At 44.0% G+C, this 17,185-nt stretch overlaps 1 protein-coding gene and 1 pseudogene across 1 annotated transcript; one reads left to right on the forward strand and one right to left on the reverse strand.

The window, feature by feature from the left end:
• Positions 1-1,339: 1,339 nt before the first annotated feature.
• LOC127306208 (protein FAR1-RELATED SEQUENCE 5-like) lies at positions 1,340-5,586 on the forward strand (annotated as a pseudogene).
• Positions 5,587-10,113: 4,527 nt separating this feature from the next.
• On the reverse strand, positions 10,114-11,909 carry LOC127306207 (tyrosine N-monooxygenase-like). Its single transcript, XM_071822415.1, has 2 exons — positions 10,995-11,909; positions 10,114-10,867 (listed from the first exon to the last, which is right to left on the reverse strand). The coding sequence occupies exons 1-2, from the start codon at positions 11,907-11,909 to the stop codon at positions 10,226-10,228; spliced, it is 1,557 nt and encodes a 518-aa protein (XP_071678516.1). The 3' UTR covers positions 10,114-10,225.
• Positions 11,910-17,185: the final 5,276 nt, after the last annotated feature.

Below are 17,185 nucleotides of genomic sequence, written 5' to 3' on the forward strand. Positions count from 1 at the left end.
ATTTTAAAACATAACATAACTGTAAATGGAATAACCACAAAACACGTTGATCATGTAGTTCCTGATAGTTCCAATCAGTTACCTACCGTGAGATCCTGAAATATCCGCAATGATTATATTTCTTAATGTGTGAAGACAAAAAACACAAGGCCACATTTATATTGCCATCATAATTTTTTTATACAGATGCATTTTCTTCGAGGGAATCATTTTTATACAAAGCAGCATGCATTTCCTAGACTGTAAGCACTACAAAATAATGTTTAAGCAAGATGTTCACCTAAAAAACATAAATGGGGCCGCGGAAGTACTACCGAAGCAAACAATTGGATGGAGTATCCTAAACAGATTAGCATACTAAACAGACCTGCAGAAGCCTTGTGTAATCAACTACCAAACTAAAGAATAAGCTGTGATGAATGGTACAGATTCTACATACACATTATTTAGAACTACATACATGAACAGTTGAACTACTTTAGCAGGATAAAGATCTTTCCATAATAAGAAACGATAATTTGAAGCTCCTTCCTTCTTTTATTCCTTGCTGCCTACTGGGTGCATGAAACCAGAATTGCAAGGTGAAGCACTGTACGACCATGGAATTTAAACTTGTGTCAGTAGTTAGAAAAGGAGGAAATAAAAGCTCTCAATTTAAGAAATTAGAATTCTTCAAAAAAACCTGAATTCCCCACACTCGTTAATGTTATAGGTAAGCTCACATAGGAATTGAGGTGTGCCAACTTTAAAACAAACGTTCGATATCACTAATACCACAACATGCCTGCACATCAACACTTGTGAGGCTGGCACTGGTACTGCGACACACCTTAGGTGAACCCGACTGATGCATCATCACAAGAGCCAATACTTTCCTTGTGACATTCTACCTGCGACCAAATCACTTCAAAACCATCGCATAGAAGAATTTAATCCAAGGCGGGGAAACAATTAAAAGAGAACATCTCTATCTCTACTACTTAAAAAGAAGGAACGTGTTTCCCCTTCTCCCCCTACTTTCGTCGTCCTCAAAACCCTTCGTCGTCAAACCCGTTCCGCACGCGCGTACCTCCCGTTCTCATCGTCCCGCTTCGTCAATTTCGTCGGCCCTTATGGGCCTGGCCCAATTTCACAGACTCGTTTCTTTCTCCCCACTCACGACCAAACAACGAACAGAATCGCATCACATCTAGGTTATCGTTTCTTTGTCGGTCCATCTCCGGCAGGCGGCGCCGCGTACCTCCTTCGGCTGGAGTGAAGGAACCCCCGTCTTGCCGGTAGGGGCGCTACCGGTGGCGAGTTGGTTCAGCACACACGAGGTTCTGCACGGTGGTGTGAGATGCAGGGCGCGTGGTACCTCGAGGTTATGGAAGCTCGTCCCCACGGTACTCACCTCAGCCCGCCCTTCCTTCTCAAGCAGGAGTTCGCTGCCGACCGCCTCCATTGGATTCATCACCCAGCAGTCTGGAGGTAAGTCCCGAACCATGGAACCAGAGAGACGGAAAATTTTCTTGGAATGGAGACCAACATATTAGTTATCGTGATGTTCCTGATCTGTGCTAGATTAATTTCAAATTTTGCTTCGTGATGGAAGAAGTTGTGATCACCAATCTGTACGTGTACACCTGTTTTAAAATCTGTGAATTGACAAAGTTGATTGTGACACACCGAGGTTCAAGCACCGCTTTTTAACATGCCAAACTTCAAGTTCTTGTGCTGATTTTGAATATAGCTACAAATCGGATGGAAGATAATTTCGTTTTCTGGCACATTATCATATTGACATACCATGATGGTACTCTGCACGTTGTCTGTAGAAACTAGACAGTAATTGAGCTTTACATTATCTCTCTACTGCCTTCTCTACAGTTCTGAAGCACTTGTAGGTCAATGTCGTTAGATACTTGCATGTTATTATCAAATGATTTTTCCCTTACCTTTTAGTGAAACTAAACAGACTGTTCAGAGAGGCAATGGTGAGGATACGCTGGTGCACTAGCCATCTTCATCAGGGATAATGACATTAGAGGGTTCCTCTCTTAGGATCTTGCAGTACTTGGATAAAGTATGGGGGACAATATCATGTAGCACAGATACGCACCAATTTACTTTTACCTTACTGTATATGACATGGATCATTTGCTATCTGTAATAACATCTTTTACCCCTCACCTTTGCAATGTCTTTAATTCCAGTTGGTTGTGGTGAATTTTTTCAAGTTGCACAAGTACCTAAACCATCAAAAAATAGATCTTTTCAGAGTTGAAATTTTACTTTGTGGCCCAAGCATGTAGACCCGTTTACTGTTTTCATCTTATGATGGTGGTACTGGTTAAGGTCTGGTACAATTAAATGTGCCTCCTTTTTTCTTGTTACTGAACTTATTTATGCTTGGTTCTTCAGGGGAAAATGAGAAGAATGATAGAAACTGAATCACCTATAGATGAGGCTTCGCTTGCTAAGCTGGTTCCTGAGGTGGACATGGAATTTGAGAGGAAATATCATATGAATTCTACAATAAATATGCTGGGCATATTGGTTTTAGTGTTCGAAAAAGCACATCGCATAAATCTACTGAAAATATTACCAAAGTAAGGACTTTTGTGTGCTCAAGAGAGGGTTACAACAGGGATAAGACTTCATTGGAAGCCAAGAAGCCAAGGTTAGATATAAGAATTGGCTGTCCAGCACGGTTGATTATTAAAATCACACTAGAGTGTAAATATGGACTCACTGATTTTAAAGAAGAGCACAATCATCAGCTGACCCTCCTTCGACGATGCATATACTAAGGTCACAGAGGATATTGATGGAACTTCAGTCTGGGGAAACAGAACTGTCAGATGATTCTGTAGTGACACCAACTACAAAAGCAACTGGTGATCTTGTTGTGAGACAAGTTGGTTTCCTTCGAAATATTTCCCTCCTCCTAGCAGATTATAAGAATTATCTCCATTCAAAGCGCATGAAGACGATGCAACCTGGCGATGGTGGAGCCATATTGAAATATTTGCAGACTATGCAAATGGATAACCCCTCGTTCTTTTATACCGTGCATATTGATGAGGATGACAAGCTAACCAACTTTTTTTGGCAGATCCAAAATCTAGAAATGACTTCAACTACTTCAGCGATGTGCTCTGTCTAGACACAACATACAAGATAAATGGATATGGCAGGCCATTGACATTATTCCTTGGCGTGAATCATCACAGGCAAACAATTAATTTTGGTGCAACTTTCCTCTATGATGAATCATTTGAGTCGTTTAAGTGGCTGTTAGAGAGTTTTAAGATCGCCATGCATGGAAACAGCCAGCGGTAGCTTTAATAGATCAATCTATTCAGTTGAGTAGTGCAATGGCTGCAGCCTGGCCAAATACTACTCAACAAGTTTGTGCTTGGCATGTATATCAGAATTATAAAGAAAAGTTGTTGTACATGTGAGAAAGCTTCAGTTCCCTTGTCACGTGGATGCTCAAACTTGTCGTATTATGTATTTATTTTTTCAAATGAGTATGCAGTTGTTGTACATCTATTGTTGCACCATTTAACTATTCTATACTACCTCATACAGTCATGTTTCTTTTTGGTTTATTAGTGAGACAAAGTAATGCATGTATTCTTATCTAATACAAGTATTATATGCTAAGACCGTAGCGACCATATTAGTTTTTTTTGTTCTGATGCTTATCTGCTCATTGGTTCTTTAATTTCCTTTGACATTTTACCTGTGGCAAATGTAATGGATTCGAGGTATATTTAGACTGATCGCTTAAATTGGTGTTTCTTTATGTAGATTGATGCTTTCAGAATTATACTAGGAGGGCTGGACGAGGTTTTAGGAAATAGCAGAGGTGTCGTCGAGGACATGAGAGATGAGGTAAACATTCTTCTATGTGTTATCGTGTGGGATTATTTAGACTGTATTGCTAAAACGGAATGGCCCAACTTATTTGGGACTGAAAGGCTTGGTTGTTGTTGTTGTTGTTGTTGTTAAAACGGAATGGCCCAAAGATGATGTACCGTTGTGCAGGTGATGTAATGTTGTTCTAAGGCTAGCTTGCACTGTTATTGATGATATATGGCGGAATATACAGCAGCAAAAGTGCAAAACAATCCTCACTTTGCATATTGTATAATTATGAGATCTCCTTATTTTTGTCACTATTAAGATCTGGATAATATTGTATACTTAAATATCCTCACTTTGCAACGCATGCAGACAGAGAAAGGAGGCCATTTAGTACTCCATGCTTGGGTAGATCAAGAATGTGCAAGAAATCGAGCCTGGTATCCATGACCAGGTCACTGGTCAGACAAGACAAATGCATTTTGGCAACTGGAATTTGGTAAGTGTACATGGCATATATGGCATTAGCTAACTAACAAGTACTGTACTCCATTTTGCATCTGCCAGGTAGATTTGTTCCTTACAAATACGCCATGCTATTTGTCTCTGCCAAGACTAGGGGAGTAAAATCTACTGTTAGTTGACTTCATTTTGGAGATACCACTACAATATACCACATGCTATTTGTCTCTGCCACGGTTAGGGGAGACAATAACTTCAAGCGAAGTCCACATCTCTGAAACTCAGCTACATACTGACCAATAGTAGTAGATACTGACCAATAGTATTAGTTGCTTACATTGCCATTGCTACTGCTACTTTCTAATCATAAAAGATATTGAGATCTTTCTTTCCTGATGTCACTGATGTCTTTCTTTTCTTTTGAGATCCCAATAATACGACTGGCTGCAGTAGTAAACTAATGCCAGCAAACCACTTTTTTCCAAAACTACAAGAAACCTAATCCCTCTTAACTTGCAAATGGGAATGCAGTGTAGTATGAACTTATCCTTGCAAATGGGAGTAGGGAGTAGTTGTTATCTTTCATAGATGCATAACCTTTCAGGAGGCATATAACCTGGCATGTTCTTATTTTGAAAGGATCTAGGTGGGGGGCAAGATAATCAAGGTGTTCTTATTTTGATAGAATTAACACGTTCTTCAGTTCCAAAATTAGACTCTGAACTCTTCAGCATGTGCTGCTATACTGATGCGTATAAATCAACCCGTGCTGCAGATTATGGTGAAGTATCAAGTGAAATCAACAAGTGTTGCAGACCTACCAGCTCAAGACATAGCAGGGGGCCCGCGACAAGAGGCGAGCTCACGCGGCGCGACAAGAGGCGAGAGGTCGCCCGCCGGCGCGAGGCTCTGAGCTCCACTGCGAGGCCAACGAGGCTGCGAGGAGCGCCGGGGAAGCTGCTGGTGCGAGCGCGGGAGGCCTGCTGGTGCAAAGCTGGAGCCCAAGCGCGCGATTCCGCCGGCGAGAGGCTAAGATCGATCCGGGATCGGGGATCCATTGGCGCGTTTTCGAAATAGGAAGGATGGATATTTAAAAAATGTTTTCAACTAGACTTCCGACACCTAAAACACCTAAAATGTGATGGAGGGAGTAGTATTGTTTAGTTGGTTGTTAAAATATTCCACCAACTCGGGATTTTAAGTTTGTTGATGTTTACCAGAAATTTATCCTATTCATCATATAGTTAACGCCCCTCGTTTTCCCCACTTTTATTAATGATGTACTAAGGTGAAGCAGGCGAAAATTAGCTTATATACTTCCTATTGAGTTGCCCCCCTAGACTAACCTACGTAGATTTGGTTACTACGTCACAAAAAATTTGGCATCACTATTTGATATTTCATCAGGTTACGTGAGATGGCAAATATTTAAAGCAACAATGGCAAACTTTTAAAGCAACAAGGCCAAAGGAGGGCGGAGATGGCAATGCTAAACCAAGGACAAGTGACGTGGGTAGAGAGGTGAAGTGGAAGAAGAGGCCGCGAGATATGATATATGCAAAGGAGAAAAAACAGAAGAAAGAGAGTCTCCATGAGTAAAAAATTTCGTTCTCCCGTGGCAACGCACGGGCATTTGTGCTAGTAAAATATGAAATTTGAAAAAGAGATTTTCCCCAGGAGTATTTTGATTGCCTATAAATTGAAAATTTTAATCTAAGAGTAGCCATGGGTTACATAACAAATGAAGTTCCAAACTAACTTAATATTACTTCACCGAAAATATCACCAGCAACTTCTTAGGAGACCCTCTTGTCGTAAGATGCATGGATGCATGATTGATTCAAAAACATGAGCTGCAAATCATTGCACTATTGGTTCCTAAATAAACTATCACACACCATTACAAATCCAAAAAACTTAAGAATTCTGGGAACATATTCCAAACAGGCTGCCAGGCTTAAGCCTATAATAGCTATTTCCTTCAGTTCACCTACTGTATGCTTGTAGTACATGTTCACTTTTACCGGTGAAGCTGATTTTTTTAACACCATACCAATTTACTATTATTAACAATGATTACTGGTAGATTCAATGTAATTTGGTAATGAGAAAACACCTAGTACATAACTTACTACACAGTTGCACATAGTTTCATCATTGTCCATGCGTGAGTTTTCAATGGTTGGCATGAGAGAGTGATGAAATGCCAATACCAGACTGCAGCCAAGGGATAATAGCAGAGAGGCTTGACCTATAGCTCCTTTGGCATCACGGCTACGTCTTCTTCATGGGCCACCGGTTCAAGGGGAAGCCTTCATAAGCCGACATGATGGACACCACAGTTCCACATCCACCACTTTCCCCATTTGGAAAAATGCCATGCCTAATCAGGATGGAATAGATCCGCCAAGGTGTGCTTCGAGACCACTTGAAAGGAGGAAAAGCAAGCGAGAGAGCGGAGCTGTACAACAACTTTCTTTGACTAATCGCCAAGCCACAGGGTCGTCGACTCGTTTTGACTTGGAGACTCAAAAACCTTGAAAGATAGAGTCCAAGTTGCACCACTCGCACAAACGGGCTGAATTGAAAAAAATGCAAAGAACTGCAATTCCTTACTCATTACCTGCAAATTACGAATCATATACTATTTGTAAGTTTTTTTTGTTTCTTCAGTTTTAAGGAAGTACATAGGAGAGACAATAAAAAATTAAAGCGAATTGGCAAACATTGGTCCCTTTCATTACTTGAATTACCTGAAGTTGAAAGCGGAACGTTGTTCAAGATTGAGAAAGTTTGAATAGCCGAACGCCTGAACCTTTTGCAATAATCCAGTTTACTGTTAGGGACACTATTTATATGACTATATGAGTTACCTCTGAAACGTTAGAGTAGAATATAGCTGTTAGATATATAAGTGGCATGAACGAACTGCTAAACTTATTTTCAAAGTAAAAGGATGCGAAAGAAATATAGGACGAATCAAGCTAAGAACAAAAGAACTTTTGGTGCAATTTTTTACTTTTGAAGATATAATTTCCTAAAAAAGGATTTATATCAGGTATCTGCTCATTGATATAGCAATTACAAATACTGAGTTGAAATGCCACACACGCCCTTCTGTCAGGAAATTAAAACAAACATCGTGAAGTCGTAAATTAATACATCACATGTCAAGCCGTATTCTTAGAGGGTGCTGGTGCACATCATTAGTGTGCTTAATTTGATCTTCAATCGGTTCAGCTATAACGGGAGCCTTGTTTTCAAACTCTGCCCATACTACTATTTGTGTTTGTAAAACCAAGTGCTTGTTTGTATCCAGCTAACATAGCAGCCTTGTTTATTCCGTAAAAGCTGTATTTTCTATCCAGGTTATACATGTTTCTGTGTTTATAGAACAACCGACATGTACAACGAACTCTCCACACTTCCTATAATAATAAAATCTCAATAGATGGATGGAGATTATCTCATATATTCCTTCAGCCATATAAAGGAAAAGAATTGAAGAATTTCTTGGATTAGGTTCCCGCACCAACGACTGGGAGCAAAGTAAAAGGTAGTTGATCTCATTTCAATCCAATAAATCAGTGTGCAAACAGGAAATAAAATAAACTGTAAATAATTAATGACTGAATCTCTTTACCATCAGTAGATTTCTATTGTGAGATCCTAGTGCCTATACCACAAGAGAGAAAATAAAGAATCATTTAGGAGGAAAGCTGTCGGTGGTTGCCTCCCTGCCAAGAACAACGCTATACACTAAAACCTGTCAACTAAAAAATCAACAACGAATAGGATTCTTGGAATTGCCTCAACTTCAATACCAAAAAAACCCTAGAGTACCACAAGCTTAATGAGAAACCACTGGAGGCAAAATAGAATAAAATAAGGAAAGTGGATGCAACAGAAATCAAGAATCAAGAAAAAATTGTAGCTTTTCTTGATAGTGTTTTCTCTAGCGATACCATTGCAATGCGTCGGCAGGCGCCATCACTGGCAAGATGCTTCCCGATCTGGGGGGTAATTCCTTATAACCCCCCCAGCTCACTTAAACCCCACATGTCAGTGACAGCGGCGGGGGGCCTGTGAAGCCCTCCATCGCCGCCCTGCAAGCCTCTGAGTGGCGCCGGCCTCCTCCCACGCGCGCAGCAGCTCCATGTAGATGCAGGGAGGGGCGTAGGTTGAGTAGTGGTCGTGCGGCGATTGGGAACGGGGGACGATTCAGGATCGGCGCCCGTGTGGACCTGAGGAGGCCATGAACGGAGGGAGAGCCCTGCGTGCGACGGCGGCTTGGATTGGGGACGGAGGGCCAATGGAGAGGAGGAAGAGAAAAAAAGGTAAGATGGTTTTGATCCCGTCTTTTTCTACCGGATGCACTCTACCCCTAGCAATGATTCTACGGTTAAAGTAAAACGGGGCCAAAAAGTCAGTGGTGGCAAACATATAGCGGGGTATCGGTAAATTGGTTCAATCTGTCCGAACTAACCATCCAGACCGTTCATAGCCACGATCGCACGGTCAAAAAAGCGTGCGCGGGAGTGCCCTCAGGTCGCTGGGTAAATAACAGGCTTAACTCTTTAGAATATGGGTTGTGCTGCTTGGAGTAGTTTACCATGTTACATAAATGGTACCTTGATCGAGCCATCTGGGCAGTCTTAACATTTGCTTATCTTAAAACAACATAGCGTGAATAAGTTTAATAAGAGGCCGCATGCATCAATTGATGCAGAGGCTGGGATACTCCCCTTATCTAAAAACATAGCGTGGAGCTGCATGCTGGGCAATAATGTAGGAGATAGAATAAACCTGTCAGCTGAGTCCATATACTATTTTCTTTTACACTCGAAAATGATCTCAGCACCGGATAAAAATAATGGGGGTTCAATCTTTCATCTGACGTTTTTCTTTGGCTTCAGCCTTTAGGTTGTCCCATAATATGTGATTTAACTGGAGTTAGAAGTAAATTTGTATATACTAAAGACATGGCTTATTTTCCTACAAATTGATACTTTGGTGAGAACAAAATACTGAAGGTCATCATCGTATCAATATGGGACCTCCTGTAAGCATACATATTCGCTTTTTACTGACTTTTGTTCTTTATTTTTCAATTTTGTTTTCCGAAATCTAGCTGCCTACAACATAATTCATTATTGACAATGATAGCATTCAAAGTGTGTGCGTGCGCGCACGCGCTGTTGGAATCGGCCGTGTTAGTATTGTGAATCATGTTCATGTAGAAACATCTCCATCTAGCAGACAAGTCGTGTGGTTTGCCTCTCAAGAACAGTAAAAGGAAATTTTCTGCATACTTCTTGTGTTTGCTAGACTTCACATTTTTGTGTGCAGAGCACCTGCTATTCATCATATATAAGTCTCTTTGTTTATGCTTATGGACTCAAGTCAATAGAGCCATGTTCTGGAATAGCCACTTGTGATTTTTCTCTTCTTTTCTAAAACAGTTATGCTATTGCCATCAGATGTAAAATGACCTGGTAGCAAGACTTGACAAGGCAACCAAGCAAATTTAGAAGGAATAGCAGGAAGGACCTCAAGTCAGTCCTCGGGGTTCTTTGGTTGAATGGTATCCTAAGTTTTAAACAGTAATTCTAAACAGCACAAAAGAAACTGTGTGTAGCATCGATCGTTGTGATGCTTTGAATTGCCATATGTAAAATCTTTGCATATTAGATTTTTCTACAGTGTGCCACTCATATATTATCCATATTTTTTCAGTGTTTGAACTAACCAGTTATTCTCGTGTACCTTCTATTATCCATTTCTCGGTAGATGGACGGGCGTAGCAACACGCGCTTTCATGGTCTAGTCCAAGACATAAACCTGGATGGGCAGGTTTCACAACAAAGAACCTAACCACCAAAGCTCATTTCGCCGGCCCACGCTGATATTTTCAACCACGGCTAACGGGACGATAGAGGTGCACCGGCAGGCGTGGCTCGGCATGCAACACCAGGGGCTTGGCCATGAAGAGATCGTGCTTGGACTCGGTGAGAGGAATGTCCCGCATCCCAGCCGGCATGCTCCATGTGAAGCCTTGCAAGAGCCTGCCGAATAGCATGACGCTCATGGCTGTCCCCAGCGATGTGGCAACGCAGCCGCGGCGGCCGGTACTGAAGGAAATGAAGCGCAGCTCGTTCTCGGTGAGCACGACATTGTCGACGCCCTTCTCCATGTGGCGCCCTGGCATGAAGCGGAGCGGCTCGTCCCAGGTGGTGGGGTTTCGGCCCAGACCCGTCCGACTGAGGAGGACATGGCTGCCCTTGGGCACGCGGTAGCCGGAGACGACGGTGTCGGCAAGGGCTACGTGTGGAACGTTGAATGGAGCGATTGGGTGCAGGCGAAAAGCCTCGCGGATGCACGCCTTGACGTAGTTGAGCTGCGGGATGTCCGACTCCTGCACGAGCCGCTCCCTGCCCACCACCCGGTCTAGCTCTTCCAATGCCGTCGCCAGCAGCTCCGGCCTCTTCACCATCTCCGCCAGCGCCCATTCGGCGGCGTTGGACGGGTTGTCAACCGCAGCTAGCATGATGAGCTGCATGCACGTATGGATGACAAAATTAAATGATTGGGATCGAGCTAGCTTAGCTAGTGAATCCGGTAGCTACCGAGATATACATTGTACTAGATTCATCGTCATGAATTAACATTTCAATCATTACCTTCGACTGTGCTTTGACCTCCTCGATGGTGAGCAACGGGTTGCCGTCGCGGTCTACATGCGTGATGAGAACGTCCAGCAAGTCCTCGACCTCCTCCCTCTCGCCGCTCTTCCACTGCCCCCAGCGTGGGCCGATGACTGCGTCGTGCAGCCTATCGAGCGTTGCGTTGGCCTTCTTGACGATCTTCTCGTGGCCGTCGAGGTCGATCCCGAGCAGCCACGGGAGGTAGTCGCTCACACAGAACGAGTATAGGATGCCCTGCGCGGTGAAGGAGGCGTCGATTTGCTCCATCTCCAAATGCCCCGGCCCGCCGTCAGGCCGCGGCTCGCCCAAGTACCGGCTGCCGAAGAGGAGCCGCCGGATCACGTTGCCGCAGTAATGCCGTGTGACGTGCCTGAGGTCGATCTCCCCCGTGCCGGCACCAGCGAGGTTGTAGAGGTACCGTGTGAAGTGGTCGGCCTCGTCGGCGCGTTTCCCTTGGAGCCACTTGTGGCGTGACGGGGATACGATGTCGGAGGTGAGCACTCGCCGCATCTTCACCGACTGCTTGCCGAACGGTGAGAGAGCAGCCTCCTTGTACCCTCCGCCGGCAACACCCGAAGCGAAGGTGATGGGGCGGGATGCGAAGATTTCGTCTTGCTTCTTGAGCACCTCCCTGGCAATCCTAGGGCAGGTGATCGGAATGACGTGGATGCCACCGAGGCGGAAGCAGGCGATTCCGGTGCCCATATTCTCCATCACGAGATGGATCCACCGGAACGCCGGCTTGTTCAACTTTATCTCGGGCAGGTTGCCTACAACTGGCCACGGCGACGGTCCCGGCGGAAGCGGCACCATCGCCGACGAGCGTGTACTCTTGGCACTAAATCTCTGGATCACCCATATAATAATAATGTGTATTACGACGACCGGCATTGCTAGCATAATGGAGGAGGCTCCCACCATTGTGTAGGGCGCTTCAGATTCTATGCTAAATTCTCTTGGCTAGCTAGCAACCTCGACTTTGGCAGACACGCTGCTGTCTTTGCTGCTCTCTTCCTGAGTTCGAGCTAGGCCTTATTTATGGTCTTCCGAGCGTACCCTACCGTGCGTACGCGCAATACGAACATGCATACATGTAGAGCGTCTCGGTCATTGTTAAGGCTGAACTAGCACAGCCACACACTCGTGAATAACGAGGGCAGCATCTTTACTTCGTCAAAAGTGCTTATAAATAAAATCTTATGATGCTCATCTGTACATAGTTTGCCGATAGTGTTCGAAACGTACATTTACTATTTTGTGATTGGGAATAACATTGTTCTAATACTAGTAGTCACTAGTAGAAAACAGGGCTTTCGTCCAGGCCTTTTGTCCCGGACCAGTCTGGAGTCGGGACAAATGGTCTGGCCACGTCGCCCGAAACCAGGTGGAGGCACGGGGCCTTTTGTCGCAGGTCGTGGCACGACCCGCGACAAAAGGGTCTGAGACTTTCTGCGGGCCTGCTAGCACCCCTTTGCGGGTCAGGCCTATATATACATAGCCCGCCCCCCCCCCCCCCCCCCCACCTCCCTACATTTTTTTCCTTGGTGGTGAAAGGTGGAGGTTTATGCTAGCTCTTTTTTTTCTTCATGTGCACAAGAGGTGTTTGATGAAATGTTTGTGAGGATGCCACTTGATTTTATTTGATAAGATTTCTCCTCTTTTTGATACTAAAAGGTTAGCAACTATTTTCTCGTATACATATATAGTCCGCACAATACTAATTTTAGCATGGTGATTGCATATGATACATAATTATACTTGTGGTGCAGATGAGTCATTCATGGATGTACGGTAACCGATGCGATCCCGCTTTCAGAGAGGGCGTGAAATCTTTCCTGCTTGTGACCGAGGCCAACACGTTGAAGCAAGGTTTTATTTGTTGTCCATGTCTGAAATGTAAGAATGAGAAGGATTACTCTTGCTCAAGAGACATTAAGAGCCACCTGCTTCGGTTCGGATTCATGTCCGGCTATAATGTTTGGACCAAGCATGGAGAAGAAGGGGTTATGATGGAAGACGGCGATGAAGAAGAAGATAACGATGACCAGTACCGATCTATGTTCTCTGAATAAGATGATCCTGGTGATAATGATCTTCGTCGGGCCATTTCTGATGCAAGGAGAGATTGTGGCACAGATAAGAAGATGTTGCAGTTCGACAAAATGTTAGAGGACCACCAAAAATTGTTGTACCCAGGTTGTGAAGATGGGCAGAAAAAGTTGGGTAACATATTGGAATTGCTGAAATGAAAGGCAGAGGCCGGTGTGACTCACTCGGGATTTGAAAAATTGCTGATAATATTAAAGAAGCTGCTTCCAAGAAAGAACGAATTGATCGCTAGTACGTATGAAGCAAAGAAGCTTGTCTGCCCTCTAGGATTAGATGTGCAGAAGATACATGCATGCATTAATGACTGTATCACTAGTAGGAAAAGCCTCATCAGTGGCGCACCAAAAATGGATTCTGTGGCGCATGGGAGCTGCGCCACAGAAACGTCGCCACAAAAATAAGGTTTCTGTGGCGCACCTGCCCATGCGCCACAGAATTAAGGTTTCTGTGGCGCACTTGTTCTGAGGTGCGCCACAGAAAAGCGTGCGCCACAGAATTGGTTTTTAGTGCGCCACAGAATTTGCTTGTATTATACACGATTTTGTTCTGCCTGCTATACACATGCAGTTTATAGACAGCAATACAGATACACAGGTTATATACAGCAACATTCAGATATAATATAAATATCATGTACATTGCACAGATATAACATAGACATCATCATCACATTACTTAGAACCCGATCGAGATACATATATAGTGGCAAGTGTCAAATGTTTTGCATACAACTCTTAATTCATACAAAATTCACAATTTCAAGATACAAAGTAGTCTTCATCCGGTTCCTCCTTTGCTCCGTCATCTCTACCCACCAGGCTCGCTTGCATCGGGGTCCTTCATCCAGTTCCTACTATGATGAAAATGGAAGAAAGTGAGACCAACAAGTCCGATGCAAAAGAGAAATGGAATAAATGCCTCATACATTGTTGGTCAACACAAATATTAACATTCAGGGACGGTGTAAGTGAGACCAAGTCCGATGCACAAGAGATTGATATTTGTGCCATCGTACCAGGCTCACTGGCCCCACCCCAGAGTGTACAAGTGACCAAACAATTTAATCATCGGCACTAAAATGGAAGAAAGGCCAATGCAATTAAGAAGTAGCTAGTATGAACTAAATGGAATGCCTCATACTTTGTTGGTCGAAACAAATATTAACATCCAGGGATGGAGTAAGTGAGGCCAGGTAGGATGCACAAGATATTGATATTTGTGCCATCACACCAAGCCTCACTTGCTCCACCCCCGAGTGTACGAGTGATCGACCAACCATCTAATCATCGACAAGTAAATCACTTGGGGTAATGTTAAAATGTTTGTCTCCATATTTGGGAGACATTTTTAATATTGGAGTCTAGCTAATGGAAATCAAGAACTAGTCTTGATCTCCAAATGGTGATTAGAGGGAATTTATTCATCTTAAGCAACATTAGGGACAAATGGGATCATGCAAGGGACTTGGGTCATTTGGATCATAAGGCATCAATTAAGGAGGCAACCAGGGACAAAGGGAAACATTTGATGATCCATTATCATAGGCAACAAAGCAGCAACTTTTTCCCCTCTAATCTAGCTAGAGTCCTTAAAAGAAATCCATCATAAGCATGGTCAAATACACATATATAGCATGGGGCAGATGCTCCAAAGGGATTATATATTCATCACTTGGTAATTTGGAGAGCAAACAAGCAGTAGCCATATCACTCAATCCAATAATATAGTAATTTGGATCATAATGCATCAATTAAGGAGGCAACCAGGGACAAAGGGAAACATTTGATGATCCATTATCATAGGCAACAAAGCAGCAACTTTTTCCCCTCTAATCTAGCTAGAGTCCTTAAAAGAAATCCATCATAAGCATGGTCAAATACACATATATAGCATGGGGCAGATGCTCCAAAGGGATTATATATTCATCACTTGGTAATTTGGAGAGCAAACAAGCAGTAGCCATATCACTCAATCCAATAATATAGTAATTTGGATCATAAGGCATCAATTAAGGAGGCAACCAGGGACAAAGGGAAACATTTGATGATCCATTATCATAGGCAACAAAGCAGCAACTTTTTCCCCTCTAATCTAGCTAGAGTCCTTAAAAGAAATCCATCATAAGCATGGTCAAATACACATATATAGCATGGGGCAGATGCTCCAAAGGGATTATATATTCATCACTTGGTAATTTGGAGAGCAAACAAGCAGTAGCCATATCACTCAATCCAATAATATAGTAATTTGGATCATAAGGCATCAATTAAGGAGGCAATTAACAAGGGACAAAGGGAAACATTTGATGATCCAGTAAGTGCATGACACTTTGAGCTACCAAGAATAAAGGCCAACAGTGGATAAACATCTGCAAGCAGCTCACACACACATGCAAACACATGTGTTGACAGTAACTAAACAGCAGAAGAACACCACAAGATATTCATGGGTTCTTAGGATCAGTAGGGAATTGATAAAGTACAGTGAGGAGCAAGCATACCATCGTAAACTGTCCATTTGAGAGAAATAACATTGGGGTAATGTTAAAATGTTTGTCTCCATATTTGGGAGACATTTTTAATATTGGAGTCTAGCTAATGGAAATCAAGAACTAGTCTTGATCTCCAAATGGTGATTAGAGGGAATTTATTCATCTTAAGCAACATTAGGGATAAATAGGATCATGCAAGGGACTTGGGTCATTTGGATCATAAGGCATCAATTAAGGAGGCAACCAGGGGACAAAGGGAAACATTTTATGATCCATTATCATAGGCAACAAAGCAGCAACTTTTTCCCCTCTAATCTAGCTAGAGTCCTTAAAAGAAATCCATCATAAGCATGGTCAAATACACATATATAGCATGGGGCAGATGCTCCAAAGGGATTATATATTCATCACTTGGTAATTTGGAGAGCAAACAAGCAGTAGCCATATCACTCAATCCGACAAAGTAATTTCGTCGAGCACTTTGTGCCCGCACGGGAGAGGAAGAGGGAGGGGAGGGGAGAGGTGGAGCTCACCGACGATGCTGTTGGAGGAGCGGCCGGGTAGAGGAAGAGGGAGGGGCCGGGTAGGGGTGGAGGAGGAGGTCGACGATGATGGCAGGGGCGGCGGCTCCTCCTCCTTGACGCGGAGCCGGGCCCTCCTCCTCCATGCGGCGGCCGCCCCTCCTCCTCCACGCCGCAGCGGCTTGTGCTGCTGGTGGCGGGGATGGGTGGAGCGTGGCGGCATGCGGCCCTCGCGGAGGAAGGAGGCGGCGACGGCGAAGGCGACGCTCACCATGGAAGGCGGCGGCGCGCGGCGGTAGGGAGAGGAAGAGGAAGAGGGGTGAGGAGGAAGTACGGGCGGGGGGGAGGGGGTACGGGTGGTTATAGAAGGCGCTATTTCTGTGGCGCACCAGCACAAGTGCGCCACATAATCAACTACTTCTGTGGCGCACCAGAGCCAGTGCGCCACAGAAACACTTATTTCTGTGGTGCAGCAAGCCATGTGCGCCACAGAAATACCTACCCTAATATTTGGTGGTGGCAGGATGTGGGCCCCACATAATTTCTGTGGCGCACGGCGCAGTAGTGCGCCACAAAAATAGCTTATTTTTGTGGCGCATTCTTCCTCGTGCGCCACAAAAAATCTTTCTGTGGCGCATTTATTTTGGTGCGCCACAGAACTAAGCTCCGCCTATAAGCATTTCCCTACTAGTGTATCCTCTACCGCGGTGAGAAGTACGGGAATTTGAATAAATGCCCGATATGCAGTGCATTGCGGTATAAGATCAGAAGAGATGACTCTGGTGATGTTGAGGGCGAGCCACCCAGGAAGAGGGTTCCTGCGAAGGTGATGTGGTATGCTCCCATAATACCACGGTTGAAATGTTTGTTCAGAAACAAAGAGCATGCCAAGTTGTTGCGATGACACATGGAAGAACGTAAGAAAAACGCGATGTTGAGGCACCCCGCTGATGGTCGGCGGTGGAGAAACATCGAGAGAGAGTTCCCGAATTTTGCAGGTGAGGCAAGGAACTTATGGTTTGGTCTAAGTACAGATGGCATGAATC

The sequence above is a fragment of the Lolium perenne genome, chromosome 6, assembly GCF_019359855.2.
Source record: "Lolium perenne isolate Kyuss_39 chromosome 6, Kyuss_2.0, whole genome shotgun sequence".
In the NCBI taxonomy this organism is placed as follows: domain Eukaryota; kingdom Viridiplantae; phylum Streptophyta; class Magnoliopsida; order Poales; family Poaceae; genus Lolium; species Lolium perenne.